Source organism: Corylus avellana, chromosome ca8 (assembly GCF_901000735.1).
Source record: "Corylus avellana chromosome ca8, CavTom2PMs-1.0".
NCBI classification, from domain to species: domain Eukaryota; kingdom Viridiplantae; phylum Streptophyta; class Magnoliopsida; order Fagales; family Betulaceae; genus Corylus; species Corylus avellana.
The window spans coordinates 10,871,397-10,893,466 of NC_081548.1; the positions used below are offsets into that span (position 1 = coordinate 10,871,397).

The 22,070-nt window shown below is 38.0% G+C and overlaps 3 protein-coding genes across 4 annotated transcripts; all 3 read left to right on the plus strand.

The window, feature by feature from the left end:
* The first annotated feature begins 911 nt into the window (after nt 1–911).
* LOC132189338 (beta-adaptin-like protein A) lies at nt 912–11,295 on the plus strand. The gene is made up of 11 exons (XM_059604043.1): nt 912–1,228; nt 1,869–2,385; nt 2,554–2,678; nt 4,752–4,950; nt 5,325–5,553; nt 5,725–5,891; nt 6,009–6,218; nt 6,887–6,997; nt 8,814–8,990; nt 9,570–10,025; nt 10,291–11,295. The coding sequence occupies exons 1-11, from the start codon at nt 1,176–1,178 to the stop codon at nt 10,579–10,581; spliced, it is 2,535 nt and encodes an 844-aa protein (XP_059460026.1). The 5' UTR covers nt 912–1,175; the 3' UTR covers nt 10,582–11,295.
* Nucleotides 11,296–12,058: 763 nt separating this feature from the next.
* LOC132190061 (pentatricopeptide repeat-containing protein At3g60050-like) lies at nt 12,059–14,631 on the plus strand. Its single transcript, XM_059604943.1, has 2 exons — nt 12,059–12,390; nt 12,927–14,631. Exons 1-2 carry the CDS (start codon nt 12,109–12,111, stop codon nt 13,923–13,925), a joined length of 1,281 nt encoding a protein of 426 aa, XP_059460926.1. The 5' UTR covers nt 12,059–12,108; the 3' UTR covers nt 13,926–14,631.
* Nucleotides 14,632–15,737: 1,106 nt separating this feature from the next.
* On the plus strand, nt 15,738–21,650 carry LOC132189975 (proline-rich receptor-like protein kinase PERK15). Of its 2 annotated transcripts, XM_059604839.1 has the most exons (8): nt 15,738–16,672; nt 17,014–17,415; nt 17,514–17,600; nt 18,254–18,324; nt 18,677–18,762; nt 20,006–20,153; nt 20,501–20,662; nt 21,023–21,650. In XM_059604839.1, exons 1-8 carry the CDS (start codon nt 15,826–15,828, stop codon nt 21,278–21,280), a joined length of 2,061 nt encoding a protein of 686 aa, XP_059460822.1. In that variant the 5' UTR covers nt 15,738–15,825; the 3' UTR covers nt 21,281–21,650. The 2 variants fall into 2 exon arrangements, with proteins under 2 accessions (XP_059460822.1, XP_059460823.1); XM_059604840.1 differs by lacking the exon at nt 20,501–20,662.
* Nucleotides 21,651–22,070: the final 420 nt, after the last annotated feature.

Below are 22,070 nucleotides of genomic sequence, written 5' to 3' on the forward strand. Positions count from 1 at the left end.
CTATGTGATTAAGTTTAATCAAATCAAAAAAATGATTAAATTAAAAGTTCTCTAATTGAAGTTAATATCGAATTTGATTAAATTTCCGCTGCAAGAATTGCTGGATAAGGGTTACATTCGTTAGAGTTCGTTGCCATGGGGAGCACCTGCGTTATTTTTATTTGTGCCTCAAGCACTGTGAACCTCAGGTCCTGGGGTTAAGTGGTGGTTTGGTAGTCCAGAGGTGTAAACATTGTCCATCCAGGCACTCCTTGACCGAACGTTCAGCATAAGGTATTTGTCTAAGGAAACAATGTTATTGTTCATACAGACGGCGCCAACTATTGATATAGTGACTACAAGCCAAATGCCCGATCCAAGAGATCTGTAGAGAACGAAAAGAAAGCCAAATAGGCTCTCGTTGGACACCAACGAGGACATCGCTGATGCTTAACCGAGTGAGGCAAGATGTGTAAAAGGGCATAGTATTAGCTTATGAAAAGAATGATTGTACCTGAAAAATGTAGTCCCCTTCTATTTATAGGTCATAGGGTCTCATGAAGCATGGTTTCAATCGTGGGTGGTCGTCCCCGTGGATACCAGGGAAATTACTCCACGTGGCCTAGAAGTCGCCCTACATTTTCCACTTTATGACCCCACATAGGCATATTTCTCGAAGGTGGGTTAATACGCGCTGGATCCCGTCGGGCCCTAATAGATGGTTACCGTGGATGTCAGCTTTCCTGCCGCCCAAGCCCAAAGGGGCCTCCACCGAGTGGGCTTAAGGGCCCTTTCGTAATTGTACTCCAATTCCAAGCTCCAAAGAGATATCTCCAAACCCAATATTTCGTCGTAACAAGCTGTAGTGTCGAGTCTCTCGACTACATAGTGTTAAGTAAAAGCAAGTTGCACTTGGAAAGGTGAATGACGACAGTGCTAGAAGCCACCTCGCGATCATACATCCAAACCAATCAGATCTGGCCACCTCAACGTGAACGAAAAAATTTCCCTCACCCGTTGTACGATTATCATTTTTCACAGATTTTGCAGGCTTCAAACTTTGGTCTGTATCATCGCTCTTGGTCATCGGTCAGATCGATCTCTCTGTGCGCCAAGCCAGCTAACGGGATTCGTAGATCTCACTGTACGGTTCCGTAACCAACAGAACCGTAACTTGGGCTCAATTCCGGTCGGCCATGGCTCCTCCGGTGCAGTCTCAGCGGTCTCCCTCACCGTCTCAACCGTCAGGGTAACCCAAATTCTCTCACTCTAATAAACCCTAACTTTGATTGTAGTTTTGGTTTCTGATAAAGTCCTGGAAAATGAAAAACAGAATAGAAAACAGGAAACTTTGGCTTTGGAGCTCATCAAGAATGAGTCAATGTGTTGGATTGGGTTTAGTATAGTGGCGGTTGTTGTTATTGCCTCGGGATTTGAATTATGAAAATTATGAGATTCAAAGGTCTAATTCGCATTGCTTTTGCTACCAAGCACTGCGTAAATGAAATAGTTCCAAATTGTGAAAGTTGAAGTAAAGAAGAAGAAAACCTAAATCCTTTTTGTTAATTAATATACAAAACGTGAAAGACTCTCATAATTTGAGCAATTTAGTGCATTTACCGACTTAGGGTAGCATAGCCGAGAATCTTTGATTTCTTTTCATGTTTAATGCTTTTTTGGTTCCACATTGTTGAAACTTGATTTGAACCACTGAGAAAAGCAATTGGAATTGTATTAGGTTTAGTTGGCTTATCCAAGCTCTTACCATTGACATTTGAGAAACTAGCTCTCTCTCTCTCTCTCTCTCTTTCTCTCTCTCTCTCTCTCTCACACACACACACCTTTTATTTTCTTCCTTAAAACCCTTACCGCAAATTTGATTTGGCCAGAAAAGGAGAAGTCTCCGACTTGAAATTGCAGCTCCGGCAGCTTGCTGGAAGCCGAGCTCCTGGCGTTGATGATTCAAAGCGGGATCTCTTCAAGAAAGTGATCTCCTACATGACGATTGGCATTGATGTCTCATCTGTTTTTGGGGAGATGGTGATGTGCTCGGCAGCATCCGACATTGTTTTGAAGAAGATGTGTTATCTCTATGTTGGGAATTACGCGAAAGTTAATCCTGATCTTGCACTTTTGACTATCAATTTCCTTCAAAGAGATTGCAAGGATGAGGACCCGATGATACGCGGGCTTGCGTTGAGGAGCTTGTGTTCACTACGAGTGGCAAATCTTGTGGAGTATTTGGTGGGGCCCTTGGGATCAGGATTGAAGGACAGAAGTTCTTACGTGAGAACAGTGGCAGTAATGGGTGTATTGAAATTGTATCATATATCGGCTTCAACATGTATAGATGCAGATTTTCCTGCAATACTAAAGAATATGATGTTTAATGACTCAGAGACTCAGGTTACTCTTCTGTACTTTTAATTTCTTAATTTTTTTTTTCTTTCCTTTTGTTGCTTTCCTCTTTCTAAGTGTTCTGGCAATGTCACGTTTTTTTTTGCTCTAATTTTGATGTGGAAGATGTTTGTATTTTCTCTGAATTGGTGGATTTTCATATTATTCTTGCATCAGGTGGTTGCAAATTGTTTATCCGCCTTACAAGAGATTTGGAGCTCAGAAGCAAGCACCTCTGAGGAAGCATCCAGGGAGAGAGAAGGTTTGCTTAGCAAGACAAATGTTTACTACTTATTGAATCGGTATGTTCTATAACTAGGCATTTATGAGAAATCTGTTAAGTTATTCCATGGAAACCTCGCCTTTGTGGCACACTTTAAGATGTAATTGGGTCTGTTATATCTTTCTTTGTTAATTACCATGGCTATTATATGAGCTCAATATTGTTACTTCAATGAATAATTTGAGTGGATTCATCTTGTGAAAGAATTCTTGAACAAGAATTACTTCTTTGTTTGAAACAGTTTCCGGTAATTATTTTCTGACTCACGGATAACAAAAACTTTGATTACATTAGTTTTTATCAATTTACTGCTATGTAGCCATTCATAGTACTGCTGCATTGTAAGTTGGCAGATACAGAAAAAGGGCCTCACATTTATTTTGTAGTGCATGGGATAGCAACACTTTTTTTTTTTGATAAGTAATGATTCATATATCAAAAGCGCAAAGGGGCGCAACCCTAATACACAGGAAGTATACAAGAGAACGCCTTATAAAGGAAGAGAAAAGAAAGAGAAAGAGAAGGGGACAAGAAAGGCAGAAAAACAAAAGAAAGAAAGAAAGCCCTCCCACCCGAAACCCAACAGAGAAAGAAAGCCCAACAAAAAAACCCTCACAACACTATAAACCGTAAGACAAAAGCCCTCCCACCTGAGACCCAAAAAGAGACTTAGCGATGCCACCCTTGTGCCTTGTCTTTCCCTCGCCGATTGGAAGTAATATCATCGCCATAGTTAACTGAGCTCTTCAACTTGAGCAGCTCCCTAGTGCCTTAATACTTTGCCCGAGCGACTTTTACTTCCTTATGAAAATCCTCTTCAATGGCGTCCAACAGCACCAAGGCCGGATCCTCCTCTTCGTCATAATCCCAATCGAGGGGGTCGGAAAAATAATCCCACTCATCAATCTCCTGAGATGGATGACAAACATCCAGAGGGAAAAGGTTATAACCATCCTTATCCCACACCACAATCTCCTCTGAAGGGCCGAGACCTACCGGCCAATTTTGGGATTGTAACAACCCATTCCAACTGGAGTCCTCCCTCTCCTCAACAACCTCCGATAATGTCAATAAAACAATTGGCATCTAGACGCATGAGGAGTACCTTTCACCCACAATCTTGAATTAAGGAAACGTAATAAGCTAAGCTTCGGAGCAGCTACGGCCTCCGAAGGTAACTGTTTAACAAACCCAGCAATCGGCAAGGATTGAAATTGCACTGAAAGAGCATTGAGAGCCTCCACTGCCTCCAAGAGTAAGAACTTTTTTCACCGGCTTGCCCCTGGCTTCCCTAGCTCTCCGATAATATGTCAACGTCTACTTGTACACTGACCGGACTATAGGGGCCCCACTCTTCGACAACACCGGAAGCATATGTAGCCTCTCACCTAAAGCTGCTGCTCCTGGAACAGCAGGATTTCCGGCAAACTTCTCTGACAGAGAAGGAAAAGCCTGATTAGCCCGCAGGGCATCCACCAAGGACCCCAAGAGGTTGCCGGAGAGAGAGGAGCCTGAAGACAAGTCCGTAGAGTGAGAAGCCTGAAGACACCCAATCATCGGTGTCAAAGCAAACTGCAGGACCCCCATAGAACCTCCCGCAGACTTTTCCGGCGTAAGGGGAACTGGCCCAGAAATGTTGGAGTGATCGTGACAGAGGTCGAAACTGGAACCAAATCGTGACCAGAGCCAAGGTCTGGACCCAAAACTGATAGAGGAAACTTACCCATAACTGAAACGGGCTCCAACTTGTCAACCCAAGCTGATTTCAAACCATAATAACATCCACTTGAAGTTACAATGTGGATGTTATTTTCTTTCTGATGTCTTAGTAATTGTAAGTTGTTTTAGTAAATGGTCAATAAAAATATTTGAATATTGAAATTCCTTGTAGCACGTGCTGAAAAACCACAAATTTTATCATCCTGGTGCTGAGTTGTTGCCGTTCTGGATTGTATAATTATGAGTTGAATCCTGATAAATTATTCAGAAGAAAGTTCTTCTGGAAATCATACTGGACTTCAGTTCTTTTTTTTTCCTTCTAAAAAAAGAAAAAAAAAAAAAATCTCACTTTTGTACATGTTTTGACATGCAGGATTAAGGAATTCAGTGAATGGGCCCAATGCCTTGTACTTGAGTTGGTTGCTAAATATGTACCCTCAGAGGGCAGTGAGATATTTGACATCATGAATCTACTTGAAGATAGACTTCAGCATGCAAATGGTGCTGTAGTATTGGCAACCATCAAAGTGTTTCTACAGTTGACTTTGTCCATGACTGATGTTCACCAGCAGGTGCTTATAGAAGCTTTTTTTATTCGTTCTTTTAGCTCAAACTGTCAAGAAACTGTAGTTAATTTCTAAATGACAAACTAAATTCCTTGGATTTGCATAAGAATGGAGGTGCTATCTTAAATCTAAAATAACTTTTGCCCATTAATTTGGACACCCTCTGTTTCCAACGAGGTGAGACCACCCATTATATGTTAACCACTTAACAAAAAAAAACTTCTATTCTAGAACATGATTTCGTGGGCAGGTAATTTTGATTAGTTTGTTACGCCATCTTTGATGCATGTCATCTTACAATACTTTGAATCCATCTGTTATTACTTGGGTTATTTTTATGTGGCCAGCAGACCTCTAATAAGAACTTCTACTGGTGTTAGGTATATGAACGTATTAAAGCCCCTCTCTTAACCCTAGTAAGTTCAGGAAGTCCAGAGCAATCATACGCAGTTTTAAGCCACCTGCATCTCTTGGTGATGCGTGCACCATTTATATTTTCCTCAGACTACAAACACTTCTATTGCCAGTACAATGAGCCATCATATGTCAAAAAATTGAAGCTTGAAATGTTGACCGCAGTGGCAAACGAGAGCAACACTTATGAAATTGGTAAGTGCACAGCATTTCAATTTCATTTATGAAGGCCTTAAAGCAAAAAAGTTGTCACGGGAAATCTGCATCCTGTCATATTTGGAGACCCAGTCTTCAGTCACAGGTGCCATCATTCTTTTGTTTTCTTTCATGTATCACTGATGCATGACCACCTTGGTTCTCTTTCAGTGACGGAATTATGTGAATATGCTGCAAATGTTGATATTCCTATTGCAAGAGAGTCAATCCGGGCTGTTGGGAAAATAGCACTGCAGCAATATGATGTGAATGCAATTGTTGATAGGCTTCTTCAGTTTCTGGAGATGGAAAAGGACTATGTGACTGCTGAAGCTCTGGTAAATAATTAGATCGTGATATGCTAGTGCAGTGCTCTCAATTCCTGCAAAACAATGTCCGCTCGACCTAACTATGGTCCAAAGGGTTGATACACATTCTGCATTTTTTTTGTCCAGGTGCTTGTAAAAGATCTGCTAAGGAAATATCCACAATGGAGTCAAGATTGCATTGCAGTTGTTGGAAATATCAGCAGCAAAAATGTTCAAGAACCCAAGGCCAAGGCAGCTCTTATCTGGATGTTGGGGGAATATTCTAAGGACATGCATGATGCTCCTTATATATTGGAGAGTTTAATTGAAAATTGGGAAGAAGAACATTCTGCTGAGGTAATTAAGCTGCTGCTTTATAATAGTCTTTTTGCAATGCCTTGGCTATTTGCTTCTCCTCACTTTGTCTAGGCTGTGGTTTTTAATTTTTAGGGGATATGATCTCTGTGTCAAAGGCTGTTACTTTTGTTATGAAAATTAGGTTATATGAAATTAAATCGGCCAGTTTAGTATCCCCTGGATCTTTGGGCCAGTTTAATATTGCTTGGATCTTCAAATATGCTGTAGCTAGGTAATTATAGGCTCACATGCTTAGATTTCAGTAATCCACTCTACAGGTTAAGCTGTATTCTGGATTGCATGTCCAGTGCTTACTGTTCTCATGCTGCAGAGTTCTTTTCATGACGTAACACAATATCTTTTTATCATTTCTGTTCTGTTATAAGCCATATTCCGGGTGTCTATCTCAAACCTTGTCTGATCATTATAAGAGATGCCGCAATACTTTTTCAACTCGTGTTGTGGTTTGAATCTTAATCCTAAATGACAACAAATGTGTAATATGTATGTATGTATGTTTGTATCCATAATGTGTATGTGTGGGTGTGTACACACACATATGTAATTTTTTTATTTAATTATTCTGAAATCTTAAAGATTGAGTTCTTACTTTTATGCCTTTGGTTTCTTCATTTAATCGTTTGGTAATGGACTATGTCATTGCTCAGGTTCGCTTACATCTTCTCACAGCAGTAATGAAGTGTTTCTTCAAGAGGCCACCTGAGACTCAGAAGGCTTTGGGAGCAGCGTTGGCTGCAGGTCTTGCTGATTTCCACCAGGTCTTGCTTGATCTGTGGTTGTTATCGCTATCATGATTATCATTATCAATGCCATTCATCATCATCATCATCGTTGTTATAACTATTGTCATTATTTTGATTATCATCATTACCTGTGGCTAGAGCGTGGATTTCCTCATTGGGTGCAAATTCTAAATAGGGAAAAGAAATTTAAATAAATTGGATAATATTGTTTTCACTTTTCATTATGAAAAGTTACAGTTTAAGATTTTTTTTTTTTTTTTTCAATAAATAATAATAATAACAAAAAAAATCTCAACTGTAACTTGAGAAGTTGACGAGGACCCTTTTGTGGATACTAGATATGCGCATTTAACTTCCTCCCAATTATTTAAGAGATAATATAAAATTTTAATCTGCAGCCCATTATCCGTGCAAAGGTTATACAAGTTAACTTTGACATTTTTTTGCTCTAAACAATTTTGTTCATTGCTGTGACTAATAGTTTCTTCTGCAAGTGGTACTTGCTCCAACATTGAGTTTCTGTTGATAAACTTATCCATAACTGATTCAAAATAATAATTTAATCAGACTCAACACTTTCATAGAACATAAATTCAGAATATATTTTTCTAAAGGGACAGCGTATCATAAATCTTGTTAGCTAATAAGAATTTTGATTGAAGTTGTCTCTTGTATACTTTCTATGTACCCGGGGCGCCATACAACTAATGATATTTGATTACTTATAAAAAAATAAAAAATAATTAAAATAATTAAAATAAAATAAAATTGGATTGAAGTTGTCAACACTTAACCAATATGACATCTAAAAAAAATTCATTGTTCAAACATTAAAAACGCTAAGACAATCAATTTCAATTCTCAACTTTAAGTTATTAATTGTATTTAAACAAAATGATTTATGAGAGAAAAACCCTAGCCTACTGTAATGCTCAAAGGAAATAAGCAAGTCAAAAGATGCCATAAATAAGTAATGTTTTTGTCAAACAATTAAACAATCAAATAAATACAACCTAATTACAAAAAAATAATAATAATAAATACAACCTAATTTAGAAATTTAGGTTTAAATAATTTTTTTTTTCACTTGCATCCACAATTGTAGAAAGAAAAAACATTCTTTTCCTAAATAACTTTGCCCCTCTTCCTCATTTTCCCTCCTTTTCTTTTTCTTTTTCTTTTTCTTTTTTCTCTTCCCTTTCTCTCTCTCCCTTTCCCTTTCTCTCTCATTCCAGTGGCGGCAACATAAAGGAGATATGGGACCAAGGGGGTTTGTTGTTCTGTTCTATAACCAGATAAACGGGGACCAACATTTTAAAAGATGTTTCTTTATTTTGTTGTTTTCTTCTTCATTATGAGTTTCTCAAACTGTAAGCAGCCCTAAATTTTCAAAAGAAGCTCTGGTAATTTTCCCCACGGCTCTCTCCTTTTTAGTGAGTGCAATTGTAAAAAGGTTTCAAATTATCCTAAATAATTAATATGGAGCCTAATTTTTTTTTTTTTTTTAACAAATTTCAGCAAGGGTAGATGCCTCCACTTAGCATAATGTGGATCCACCACTGAGCGTTATTGTTATTATTGTCATCAATGTCATTGTCATTATCATTATCGCTATTATCATGATTATCACCATTATCATAATCGTTACCATTAATATGATCATCAGTATTGATTTTTTTTTAAGTTGATAATCTTCTAACAATACTTATCATTTTCTCTTTGAAATTATAACATTCTGATTAATACTTATTTAAGTTTATAATTAATACCTATCTAAGTTTTGGAATATTTTGTATAAAAATGTTAAATTAAAACTTTCCGTTGATTGCAGGATGTTCATGACAGAGCCTTGTTCTACTACAGGCTTTTGCAATACAATGTATCTGTTGCAGAACATGTGGTGGACCCTCCAAAACAAGCTGTTTCAGTATTTGCTGACACTCAGAGCAGTGAAATCAAAGACCGCATATTTGACGAATTTAACAGTTTGTCTGTTGTATACCAGAAGGTAACTGCAGCTTTCTCCCCTTATAATTTGTTTCAGATTGATATAAATTAACTCTATGTTCAAGGAACAATTCTATTTAGTTCACAATATGTCTAAATTTTTTATTGTAAAGCAAAGCATTGAAGAAATTCAGAGATCTGGAGGAAGGATAAAAGGGATTTTTTGTTTTTTGTTTTTTTGGGTTTTGGGGGGGATTCAACTGTTTTCAACCTGTACACAGGTTCATTGTATTGGTATGATTCATTCATTCTTGTCCTCATGCTATTTTGGCAAGCATTAAGCCAATTCCCTTAGAAACAAGACGTAAAGGGTGATGTTACAGGTGCTCTCCCGTTTTATTGTATGAATTATAATGCCTAGCAAAAGATATTTGGAGGCATTGACATTCATTTAGTTCGTTATTAATTGAGAAAAACTTATAGACCATAATTCCCAAAATGCCACCCATAGCCAGTACAGATATGGTAGTTATATGGAAGTGTTCTGTGTGATAGTGGTCATGTCTTGCTTATCTTCAATGGATTTAGAACTTGTTCGGAGCTAAGCTTCAAATTAACTGTTCTATATAAATTTTTGCAGCCATCCTACATGTTTACTGATAAGGAACACCGTGGACCATTGGAGTTTTCCGACGAAGTTGGAAATATATCCATTGGCATAGAATCTGCCGGTACTGTTGTTCCAGTTCAGAGAGTCGAGGCAAATGACAAGGATCTGCTTTTAAGTACTTCAGAGAAGGAGGAAAGTAGAGGGCCTAGTAACAATGGATCTGTATATAGTGCTCCTTCATACGATGCTTCCGCTGTGTCTGCTGCTGCTTCACAAACGTTATTAGAATTGGCAATTTCAAACCCCACTGTATCAGGGCATGCTCCACAACCTAGCCTGGAAATTGATGACCTCCTTGGTTTAGGTCTACCGGTAGAACCTGCACCTGCTCCCTCACCCCCTCCTTTGAAGCTTAATTCAAAAGCTGCTCTAGATCCAAGCACTTTTCAGCAAAAATGGCGCCAACTGCCAATATCATTATCACAGGTTTACTTGGCAATTATGACATCAGTTTGATAATTCTCTCTTTCTATTGATGCCCCTTTTCTCTTGGTAACAAAACTTGCACACTGTGATTTTTATATATACCACATCTTCTATATGCCATGCTTTCTACGAGTTGTGGTTTAATTAAATTTCCTTTGGGCAACAGTAAGAATTGTAAACAAGAGACCTTTCCCGCTTCATCTCCGGCTTAGCATTTGTATTTCCCAAACGTTCTAATATAGAACACGATTATTTTCTGGTGCAGGAACATTCTATTAGTCCTGAAGGAGTTGCAGGATTGACAGCACCTCAAGCTCTCCTCCGGCACATGCAAGGCCATTCCATCCACTGCATTGCATCAGGTGGTCAATCCCCTAACTTCAAGTTCTTCTTCTTCGCACAAAAAGCAGAGGAATCATCCACATTTCTTGTAGAGTGTATAATCAACACGTCATCCGCTAAAGCACAAATGAAGATCAAAGCTGATGATCAAAGTCTATCTGAGGCCTTCTCTGCTTTGTTTCAATCAGCTCTGTCCAAATTCGGTTTGCTGTAACGATCTAAATATATCTCTTCAGGGCCCAACAGAAAATAGGTTATGTCCGATGTTTATGGAGGAAACTCCCTCTCTCTTGGGAAGAAGCTGGAGATGAAATAAAAGAGAGTGGTAAAAGAGCCTTCCTCTTTAGCAGTAGATCAGTTTATGATGCAGTTGAAGATTAGCTTTCTCCTTTCTTTTTCCGACCCACACCATAGTTCCTGCATTATCCAAACCTTACCTCTCTGGACCTCTATTGCAGGGCATTTTATTCCAGGAACGCGAGTCAATTGTTTGAGTTGTGCAGTTAGGCTTAGTTCTTTTTCTGTTCTTTATTTTTGTTCTTTACCATTTGTGGTAAGAAATTTTCCTGTACCATGATGTTGAGGTGGGCCAAAGAGTTCTGTACTTTCTTTTATCAGAAGTTTTCTGATTTTTCTCTTCTTTTTGGGGTGAGTGGATTTCTTTTCTAAATATATGATATTTCTTTTTTCTTTTTCTCTTTTTTTAACCAAAAACTCTGTTATAATTTTGTATTCTTTTCTAAATATATGGTGTACTTTTTTGGGTCGGTTTGGGTTGTCTTGAGTGATGCCGAGACGGGTTTCGGATCTTCTAGCCCGTTGGTGGTCCTCGGGGAGGAGGGGGAGTGCCGCGGTTTGGAAGATGGTGCCCACCTGCTTTTTTTGTTGTTTATGGAAAGAAATGAATAGTAGGTGTTTTGAGGATTTAGAGAGGACCTTGGAACACATATTAGCCTCTTGTTTTCATACTTTGTATCTCTGGACTGTGGTGCATGTCTTTCCGATGTCGATTATTTATGATGATTTTCTTTTTCGCTTTTCCTCTTCTCATTAGGTGATTCCATTGTATACACTTGGTGGACTTTGGGGTGCCTATACACTTTTAATAAAACTTTTTATTACTTAAAAAAAAATAAAATGTATTCTTGTATCACAAGTTATGGATGTTATACTTTACTCTTCTTTTGTCCCACAGGGGGTGTTTGCCAAACGGCAGTTGATTTAACTTGGCTTTAAACTAAAACTGAAACGAAATCAATTTTGAAATTGTTAATTATTTTACCAAGTTTGTCTAAATCCAGATTAATTTGATTTTAATGGTTAATTATTTTACAAAGTGTCTAAATCCAGATTGAAACTAGCTTGATTTTTTACTTTATGTGCAGTTTAAGTGAAAAAATTAACTTTAGAATCAGTTCTTTAACCCTAAACAAAAAATTAAAAAATACTAAACTAACGAAATTAAGGGAAAACATTCCACAACTCATTAACCTTTTTTCTTTTGTTGTCGGAGGAATTTTCTTTTCCATAAGAAGATTTATCTTGTTAACTAATAAAATTAGTTGCTCCTTTTCACCTTTGGAAATAATTTTATAAGCTTACCTTTCATCTTGAATTCATCCACAATATATGATATATTCATGTTCTAAATTAGTTCATTTTAGTCGTATTCCAAATAATGAGAACCGGCGTCGAAACGCGAAAACAGTAAAACCCACTCACGGGAAAAAGAAGAGAAAACATGGCATCAGTTCGTAGGGTTTTACTATCGATCTCTACGACAAAGGGTTTAATTTTGATGCCTCAATTTCTGCTAATCCGTGATATTATGACAATCCAACGTTCATTCTGTGAGAAAGCGTTCAATCCCAATCCTCTGCTCGCGAGACTGCTTCAGGAACCAAGCTCACGAATTAAAAGTGCACTAGATTCAGAGGACATGTCTGCCCTCAAAAGCTCTGGATTTTCCTGGGAAGCCCTCGTTAATTCTCTCAGATCTTCGTCCCCGCAGAAAACCCAGCTGGTAATTTTCCTTTCTTTCTTTTCACCTTCCTTTTGTTTTTCACTTTGCATTGCTTGGTCGCCTAGAAAGTGTGGGAAAAGAAAGGAAAATAACGCTTTTTATTATTATTATTATTATTATTATAGATGTTTCATAGTAAACTGGAGACTTAGAGTCGTAATTTTCTTTCTTTCTTTCTTTCGTTTTTCACTATTTTGAAAACCCAACAGAAAAAGATGTAGGAGTTGAGGTCACTTGTTTTTTTTTTTTTTTTTTCTCAATTTTTTCTGCATTTAATCGGTTTGGTTGATAAATATCTGATTTACATGAAAGTTTTATCAATGTGCATCTGAAATGGTGAGTAAAAGAGAACCTGACAGGCACTCTATGAATCAATAAAGTAAGAATGTCACGCTGGGAGTCTGAAAACATTACATACATTGAATCCTGGTGGATTTGTGAATATCCAGGGTGAATTTTTTCATCGCTGTATTCCCATCTTGTCCTGGTTTTCCAATCCACAAAAGCTCATAACATCCCACTATTTGATTCGTCAGGTTCTGGAATGGAGATTAGAGAAAATGCTGGAGGAGAATGTGAGAGACCATGATTGCTTCTCAGAGTTGATGCATCTCTGTGGAATGGTTCAGAATCTTCCTCTAGCTATGCGTGTCTTTACTTCTATGGAGGGTCAGGGAGTTAGACCCACTTCTTCTGTTTTCAATTCCCTTATACATGCTTGCTTGTCTTCAGGTAATGTGATGACAGCCCAGAGCTTGTTTGAGATAATGGAGGGCTCCGAGGGCTATAGGCCTAATTCTGAAACTTATGATGCTTTCATATCCAAATTCTCCAATTTGGGAAATGCTGATGCCATGCAAGCTTGGTACTCGGCTAAAATTGCTACTGGATTCTCTGCTGATCTTCAAACCTATGAGTCTCTCATTTCGGGTTTTGTTAAAGCAGGAAAATATGATTGTGCTGATAAATTATATGAAGAAATGAAGATGTCTGGAGTCATGCCCAACATACCCATATTGGACAATATGCTTCAAGGGCTTTGCAAGCGGAGAAGTGTTGGCCAAGTGAAAGAGTTCTTGAACTCTATGCTTGATGTTGGTTATGAAATTTCTGCCCTGATGGCTGAGAGGCTTGTGGCGTTGTATGTTGAAGTGGGGACTGTGGAAGATATGGAGGAGCTACTCGTGACTTTAATGATCGCAGATCAAGTATCCGAGATTCTGTCGCGGGTGCACTGTGGAATTATAAGGAAGTATGCCATGGTAGATCGATTGGACGATGTAGAATATTCTGTTGGCAGAATGTTAAAACAAGGCTTGTCTTTCAATTCCCCAGATGATGTTGAGAAGGTAATTTGTTCTTACTTCAGGCGGGCAGCTTTTGATCGGCTAGACTTATTTTTGGAACATATAAAGGGTTATTATGAGCTCAGAAGATCAACTTATGATTTGTTGATAGCTGGCTTTCGAAGAGCAGGTTTGTCAGAAAAAGTAGACACGGTGATAAAGCAAATGAAATCAGCTGGATTGTCATAGCATCCGGTATGGTGTTCAAAGCAAATTACAATGATCATTCATGCGCCTTCAAGCTTAGCATTGGCACAAATGCATGCAAATTGCCCATGTACCTTCAAACCCTCATATCAAAAGAGATCAAGTTATCAGCTGGATTGTCATAGCATCTGGTATCGAGTTCAAGGCAAATGCAATGATCTTTCATGTGCCTTCAAGCGTAGCATTGGCACAAATGCATGTAAATTGCCCATTTACCTTTAAACCCTCACATCGACAGAGATGACTTGTGAGAGGCATTCAAACCCTCCTCATATCAACAGAGATGAAGGTATGTGATGAGTAACGGAAAATAGAGTGCTGCAGTCTATACAAGCTTCAAAAATAAGTGGGGATTCCTCTTTGTAGAATTGGGCTGACCATGTTTTTTGAATAAGAGTACTTGATGGAAGGTTTAATTATATTTTGAATCTCCGGCGACATTTTCTCTACATGTTTTGTGTAAAGAGCAACGTCTGAGTTTTTCAACAACGTGCTATAGAGCCAAGACATGAATGGGAAACCAATAGAAAGCCCTTGACTGGTCTCTCTCGAGTCTTGGCAGACAGGTGTGAAGTTATGGGAGGAATTAAATTAAATTATTCTGTGCAACAACCTTTGCCATTTATGTGGTTTGTCTCATATATTACCTCATATATTACTTCACTAATGGTAAGAACCATCTTTTTATCTTCCTGAAATTGATGTGACTTTTAAAATCACCATTTATTCATGAAATTTGGGCAACTGCACATTGTTTTTTTTTTTTTTTAAGTACACATTGTTCGAATCCCTTGATTCTTTCTTGACATACTTGCAATCATACCCATGAAGTTCTTTACGTTGGAATTTGACTTATTGTTAAAATTTGAGAAATGTTTCTTTCTTATTTTAGTGTTTCCATAAAAAAAAAAAAAAAAAAAAAAAAAAAAAAAAAATGCTACACTTATCAAATTTTCTCTTAAAAGGTTTGTTCTTAAGTAATGTGTTACCATGTCATAAGATGTATTATTTTAAAAAATACGTCACCATCAAACCAACTTTTGAAGAGAATTTGATAAATATAACATATCTCATAAAGATAGACGATCAAATACTGAATAACAAGCATGGCAAATTGGTTTTGTTCTTTTTCGATGGACATGAGACATGCTCTGACGATGCAAATCCAAAGGAAACCCCATCAACTCCTACTTCAAGTGTTAAGCTTGGTGATTCTTCAAGACAATATTGCCAAGAGACGAGTCAATTGCCTTTACATCTGAGCATTATCCGCGTGGTCCCTCCCCAATTTGACCCTCGGTGCTCTGAGGTAGAAGAAAGAGTTGTCTCGTGCATGCTTTCTTTTACATGATTGCAAATTGACCCCCATGTTCGCCTACCTTTCTTATACCAAATATGACAGCCCAGTTTGCTAGAAACTGAAACTGAATCACGGGCTGGAGCTGGATTAATATAATATGAAGCGGGAACCAAACAAAAGCAAGATTTAACAATGAAAAACCATAATCCATTTATCATATATTATATATATTAACTACTTCTTGTCTTTGGCTACCAAAACACTACTTAACTGTATATAATAAATAAAAAGAAGTCACAAGAGCACAAGTCTGGTCATAGCGACAGTGGGAGAGTGATCATGACCTGGATATCCACTATGAATTTCTCAAAGAGTCTATTAATTAACTTTCTGGTTGTAGAGCACTTAACTTCCACTTCCACTTGCAGCCCCCCGTGATGATATATCCTGGGAATATGAAGTGAATAAGTAACAATATTAATTGAAGAGGCCAAAAGATCATGCATAATAACCTTTACAAATTACAACCACTTCACACTTTATTAGTATTACATACTTTCCAGGATATGCTCTCACAATCACATGAACAACTCGTCAATGTCTTCTTCTTCTTCTTCAGCAGAGGCACCAGCTCCATATGTTAATTCTCCTTCACCTGCAACCAGGCTGTCATCACCACCACCATCACCAGCTCCATATGTTAGTCCACAAATAGCGCCAACTTCTCCCCTGCGGCCGGCTTCTTTGCCTCCTCCTCCTCCTCCTCAAGTGGTAGCATCGCCGCCTATGAATTCAGAGCCTCCTCTAACCTCTCCTCCGCTGCCTCTTCCAGCAACTCCAACGCCGCCCGTTATATCTCCTCCTCCTCCTCCGTCACCGTCACCGTCACCACCACCTTCAGTCACAGCCACTCCTCCTATATCTCCACCACAACTGCCTCCTCAACCTCCAACACCACCACCACCATTAATACTCACTTCTCCTCCCATATCTCCTCCACCCCCGGCAACTCCATTAGGGCCGACTCTTTCTCTGCCACCCACATCAGCCCCTCCCTTACTGCCAACACCTCCTCCTCCTCCTCCTCGAAAACCAACTTTAGCTCCGCCCTTTACAAAAAGGCCAAGTGGCTCACCGCCACCATCGGCATTGGCATCTCCGCCACCTCCTCCTCCTTCTCTCCAAGCTCCAAAGTTTCTGACATCTCCCCCAGAGCCACCGCCACTAGTAAACCGGAGTCTGCCGGTAAAGCCGCCCATTAATGGACATTTTCATATATCAGCAGGGCTTGCGGTTGGATTTCTCACTGGTGTGATTTTCCTTGTTATAATTGCGCTTGCCCTTTTATTTGTTTGTTGCCAATATAGGAGAAAAAAGAATCATGGGCCTGTGGAGGATCACTACAAATTGCACGGCTTGGCGCCTAAAGGTGAGAGATCAGTCGTTTTTGTTTTATGCTTTGGTAAAATTTTCTTCTATAACTTCCCCAAGTTGGGGTTTTTTTTTTTTTTTTTTTTTCTTCACTTAACATGGATTATCTGCCAACCATTGTTGAATTATTGTATCTTTACTGGTTTCTTTGGCTTAGTGATACTGAAACTGTTATTAATTTACATGATCTTAATATGCAGCTCAAATTTGGAATTTGTCTTGCTATTTGCACATGCTTATGATTTTCTAACCAATTTTCATGGTTAATTGTAAGATATATATATGCACTCATGGTGATTGCTGAATTATTTAATCCACAAAAGAATGTTGTTTTGCTAGGGGCACTGATGCTCAAGGTGTTACCAAATCCTGGCATGAGCAGCAGTGAGGGCTCAGGATCTGGAAATCCAATCCCACCTGCCTTGAGTCTCTCAAGTGGAACCATGACATATGATCAGCTAGTTGTAGCCACCAATGGCTTCTCGGAGACCAACCTTCTCGGGCAAGGCGGTTTTGGGTATGTCAACAAGGGAATCCTTCCCAGTGGGCAACAAATTGCAGTTAAGCAGTTAAAGAAAGACAGCGGGCAGGGGGAACGGGAGTTTCAGGCTGAGATTGAGACCATTAGTCGGGTGCACCATAAACATCTTGTTTCATTGCTTGGCTATTGCGTTACTGGGGCAGAGAGGTTGCTTGTTTATGAGTTTGTGCCAAACAATACCTTGGAATTCCACTTACATGGTAAGTCTATTATCTGTATGCTGTTTCCCACAAATAAGCATTATAATCTTCTTCTATTTTTGGATATGGTGTCAATACTTTAATACAATGCATTGCAGGAGAAGGGCGCCCTGTTTTTGAATGGGCAGCTAGAATGAGAATTGCTGTTGGGTCTGCAAAAGGAATAGCATATCTTCATGAAGATTGTGAGTTCTTGGCAGATTCTCTCTCTCTCTCAATCAATCAATGTAGTTGGGTAATTTAGTCACTTGATGTTTTTCCTTAACGATGGATTATGAATGTGGTGTTGGGGTTAAACAAACACAATGTTTGGAAGAAGTTTTGGCTTCACAACTTTTTAATAGCCTTTGTTTTGTATTAATATATACACTTAGAAGAGTTTGTTACACGATTCTAATTGTCGTTGAATCCAAAGATAAGACATCTACTGTTACAAAGTACAATTGTAAATGAAAGCTCAGCAACTGCAATCTTATATCTTCTCCTTGGTTATCTGATATCCTGTTCAGCTTCTATCTCTCTCTTGTTTTTTTTCATTGGTGTTCACGTTTCTGCTGCTGGCTATTATTTGATCATGTTTAATCAGATTGTGTCTTAATAGGGATTGGAGTCCAAGTCTGAGGAATTTTTGTGCAGGAAACTGTTAATAACATTGGCAGATATGCTATTTGTCTCGAATCGAATGCCAACTTCCTCTTGAAATCAGCTGTTATGTCTCTCACTATAAAGTGAAATCCTTGTCCAATTGGATGAGCATTTACCTCATGCAACACCTTGCTTGAGAATTTTTTGGCATTGGAGTCCAGTTCTAATTGAAATAACTCTTGACTGCACACAGGTAATCCAGCAATCGTTCATCGTGATATCAAGGCATCTAATATTCTTCTTGACTTCAGGTTTGAGGCAAAGGTAGGACTCATGCTATTATTTAGTATTTGTTATAGTTTAGCAACAGACTCATACTTCTTTCACTGAACTATACATGTGATGAATAAGTAAAGAAAGTGAAAAAATTGCATCTTAATAGTCTTGAGCTCCTTAAACTCAAGCCCTCATTCTTAAGGTATCTGTATAACTGGATGCTTGGATTAGGCAATATTTTGGTTGTTATATTTGTTTTGTATTGGTAGGTCCACAATTTAGGGCACATTAATTCATGATTCATACATGAGATGAAATGTAGTGAAAAGGCGAGAATCGCTTTATATGTTTGCCAATTTACTGGTCTTTCATCAATGATGAACTCAAGTATGATTTTCAGGTTTCCGACTTTGGACTGGCAAAAATATTTTCAGATACTAATGCTAGCGTAACTCATATCTCCACTCGAGTGGTAGGAACCTTTGGGTAAGTAAGATCATGTTCTTATCTTATAGCTTTAGAGGCTGAGCCATGTGGACTACTCATATAATTATTCTATTGTCTGGGATGAACCTAGCCTTGCTGGAATTATCTTAATAGTTTGGGAAAACTTTACAAAAGCCCTTTGAACTTCCACGTGTTTTAAGAAGACTCCCCAAAAGTTTAAAAACTCTTAATTTTACCATTCAAACTTTTAATTTGATGCAATAAAGCCCCTTCATTAGGGTTTGGCGTTAAACATACGTTAAAATGGATGAAATGACCTTTATACCCCGTAAACTTTTATAAAATTCCAAATTTACACTTAATTTCACATTAAAAATTAAAAACAAAATAAAAAAAATGAAAAATTGAAAGTATTTTGGTATTTTTCATAGCCTCCATTAGGATTTAACGCCAAATCCTAACGGATGAGATAGATTGCATCAAATTATAAGTTTGAGGGGTGAAATTGAGAGTTTTTGAACTATGGAAGATCTTTTCAAAATGCATGGAAATTCAGGGGGGCCTTTGTGAAGTTAATCCTAATATATTCTTTTTTGAGTAATGCTAAAAATTACATTTTTATCCCATAATGTTGATGTGGTGATCTTCACCCACCCTTCAATCAATTCTTGTTAAAAAAAAAAATAAAATCAAAGATTAGTTGGGACTGACAAATCAACATTGTGAGATAAAAATGTAGTATAAATACCATTACTATTTCTTCTTTTATGTGATCATTTGGCTTTCATATGTTAGCTTGTTTTTTTAGCTAGTGCTGTTTGAATATCCTCTGGCATTCATGTCTTAACTAGGTCTAAGCAGACCAAGCATAGGTCTACTTTCTGAATTCATAAGTTGAATTTCATCTTTCTATTTTTTGAGTTTCCTCAACATTTCACCTCATGCTGTCTAGGATTAAGAGCATATTTAGGATTATGTTTGAAAAATAGAGCTTTTAAGTCAAAAAGCGTTTTTTGGCAAAAGCTTCATTTTTAAACTTTTGCCAAAAGTATGTTTTCGCCATTTTTGGACCCTTAAAAGCGCTTTCAATTTTTTTTACTAAACGGAAACTTTTTTCTTCAAACAAATTTTTTACTTGTTAAACACACTTTTAGACCCCTCAAACATACACCCAAACAGACCCTAACTTATCATTGACCAAGTCATGTAAGACAACCCTGAGCATGACAAGCATTGAGTTCATAAGTATTTTTCCCTGAACATAAATGCTCACTGCATACAGGTACCTAGCTCCAGAGTATGCATCAAGTGGTAAAGTAACAGATAAATCAGATGTTTACTCATATGGGGTCATGCTCTTAGAACTCATAACTGGACGTCCGCCTATCAGTAAAATAGACTCCTCAAGGAATGAGGGCCTGGTTGGCTGGGTGAGTTCTCTTGCATCATTGCTATAATACCCTCTATATGTAGGGATAGAACCAAGATATTTATCTATTCATAGATCTTTCCCTGGGAATATGTGAGCACTAAGGTACTTGGTGAATGATAATATCTTCATATTTTTCTGTAAGAAAACATTGACTGGTAAATATTTGTTGATCCCAAACTTGTTGATTCAAAAGGGTCAAAAAAACTATGTTGATTCTAAACTACACCAAAAAATTAGAAAACAGAGAATCACAGTATCATTCCTTTTGAACTTGATGTACTCTTAGATGGAGAAGTATGAGCCTTCATATGATTAACGAAAACATTTTTTGTCTTGGCAATATAGGCTAGGCCTTTGCTCTCTCAGGCACTAGAAAATGGAAATTTTGATGCTCTTGTTGATCCAAGATTACTGAGTAATTACAACACCAGTGAGATGGCTATAATGGTTGCTTGTGCTGCTGCTTGCGTGCGCCATTCTGCATGGCTTCGACCACGAATGAGCCAAGTAATCTTTTTTCTCTTTTACTTTTTCTTTGTTTGAGAAAGTGGTAGAGGAGCCTCAAACCCCACTAATGTGGACAAAAGAAATAGTATAAGCTTTACCAGTTAAAATGCCTTCCCTTGGGCAAGGGGAAGAAAATTGACTGTTTATGACTTGAATAGCTTTATCTTAGTTCTTTCCTGAAGTGTAAATATATATACAGGGAACTTATTCCCAAAGAATTTATCATTATTATCAGTTTATGTTCAACAGCCATGCTGATGTATGCTCTTGTGCTGTTTTACCCATGAATTTTAGACTCTGTATAACATATGTTCAGTGATGCTAAACAAAAATTAAAAAAAATTGTTTGAAACCAAGCAGATAGTTCATGCTCTAGAAGGACATGTTTCTCTGATGGATTTTGATGAAGGAATGCCACCGGGACTTGGAAGTTTGTACGGATATTCAGGAAGTTCAAATTTTGATGCCCAGAAATGCATGGAAGAGATGAAGAAGTTCAGTATGGCATTGGAGAGTCAGGAGTATGGCTTCAGCAAGTATAGTGAAAGCACCAGCGAGTATGGTCTTGACCCTTCTGGCTCAAGCAGTGAGTTCCAGGACAACCTCAAATCAAGATAGCAGAGATGAATATTGATGGGAATTTTGGTATCTGATGCTCAATTTTTTCCCCCTTGAGACACAGAGAGAGAGAGAGAGAGATTACTTCCTTTTTGTTAATAATAGTATTCAAATAGCTCTAATTTTCTTGCTCAGGCTTGTTGGACATTTGCAACATGTGCTAGTACTTCATGTTGATCATCCAAGTGCGACAGGCAATGATGCTCATCATAGCAGCTTAGCCACTGAATTCCCAGTACATGGTGACTAGAAATTTATTATAGAATGAAGAAAATAAGAGAGCAGCGGAAGCAAGAAAGAAAGAGAATATATAGATTTTGGGGCGATTTAGTGGAGAGCCCGAACCCGATAAGACTACGTCTTTATTGAATGACTTAATATGTAAGTTCTATTTATAAGAAAAATATGGTAGGTGAGGCGAGTTGAGTTATTCCGGTGACCACCCAGCGCCATAAATGACGAAAAGTATTTTCAAGATAACTCTGCAATAATATTACAGTACTTCTATCTTTTTATGCTGCCACTCCGGTGGACTGCTCTAAATCACCAATCACGGCCCCAAACTCCAGTCACTTTGCCATGGGCAACCTTTATCTAATGCAGGCTCATCAAACAAGGGTTTTTAACATGATTTGCTTGAAATTAGGATCTTCTCTCAATTAGATATATTAGAGGAGTATTTTTATCCCATTAAAAAGGGAAAAGATAAAAATACACATTAAATGTAATTAACTGGATATTCTCCAATTCATTTGAACCGGAGAAGATCTTATTCCATTTTGCTTGGTAC

What these genes read in the sequence shown, in the direction of transcription:
- LOC132189338 (XM_059604043.1), top strand. Translation starts at nt 1,176, where the DNA reads ATGGCTCCTCCGGTGCAGTCTCAGCGGTCTCCCTCACCGTCTCAACCG. An exon ending in TCACCGTCTCAACCGTCAGG is followed by an intron (nt 1,229 to 1,868) that starts GTAACCCAAATT and finishes TGATTTGGCCAG; the next exon opens with AAAAGGAGAAGTCTCCGACT. An exon ending in GTCTTGCTGATTTCCACCAG is followed by an intron (nt 6,998 to 8,813) that starts GTCTTGCTTGAT and finishes CGTTGATTGCAG; the next exon opens with GATGTTCATGACAGAGCCTT.
- LOC132190061 (XM_059604943.1), top strand. Translation starts at nt 12,109, where the DNA reads ATGGCATCAGTTCGTAGGGTTTTACTATCGATCTCTACGACAAAGGGT. An exon ending in CCCCGCAGAAAACCCAGCTG is followed by an intron (nt 12,391 to 12,926) that starts GTAATTTTCCTT and finishes TTGATTCGTCAG; the next exon opens with GTTCTGGAATGGAGATTAGA.
- LOC132189975 (XM_059604839.1), top strand. Translation starts at nt 15,826, where the DNA reads ATGAACAACTCGTCAATGTCTTCTTCTTCTTCTTCAGCAGAGGCACCA. An exon ending in CTTGGAATTCCACTTACATG is followed by an intron (nt 17,416 to 17,513) that starts GTAAGTCTATTA and finishes AATGCATTGCAG; the next exon opens with GAGAAGGGCGCCCTGTTTTT. An exon ending in CGAGTGGTAGGAACCTTTGG is followed by an intron (nt 18,763 to 20,005) that starts GTAAGTAAGATC and finishes CACTGCATACAG; the next exon opens with GTACCTAGCTCCAGAGTATG.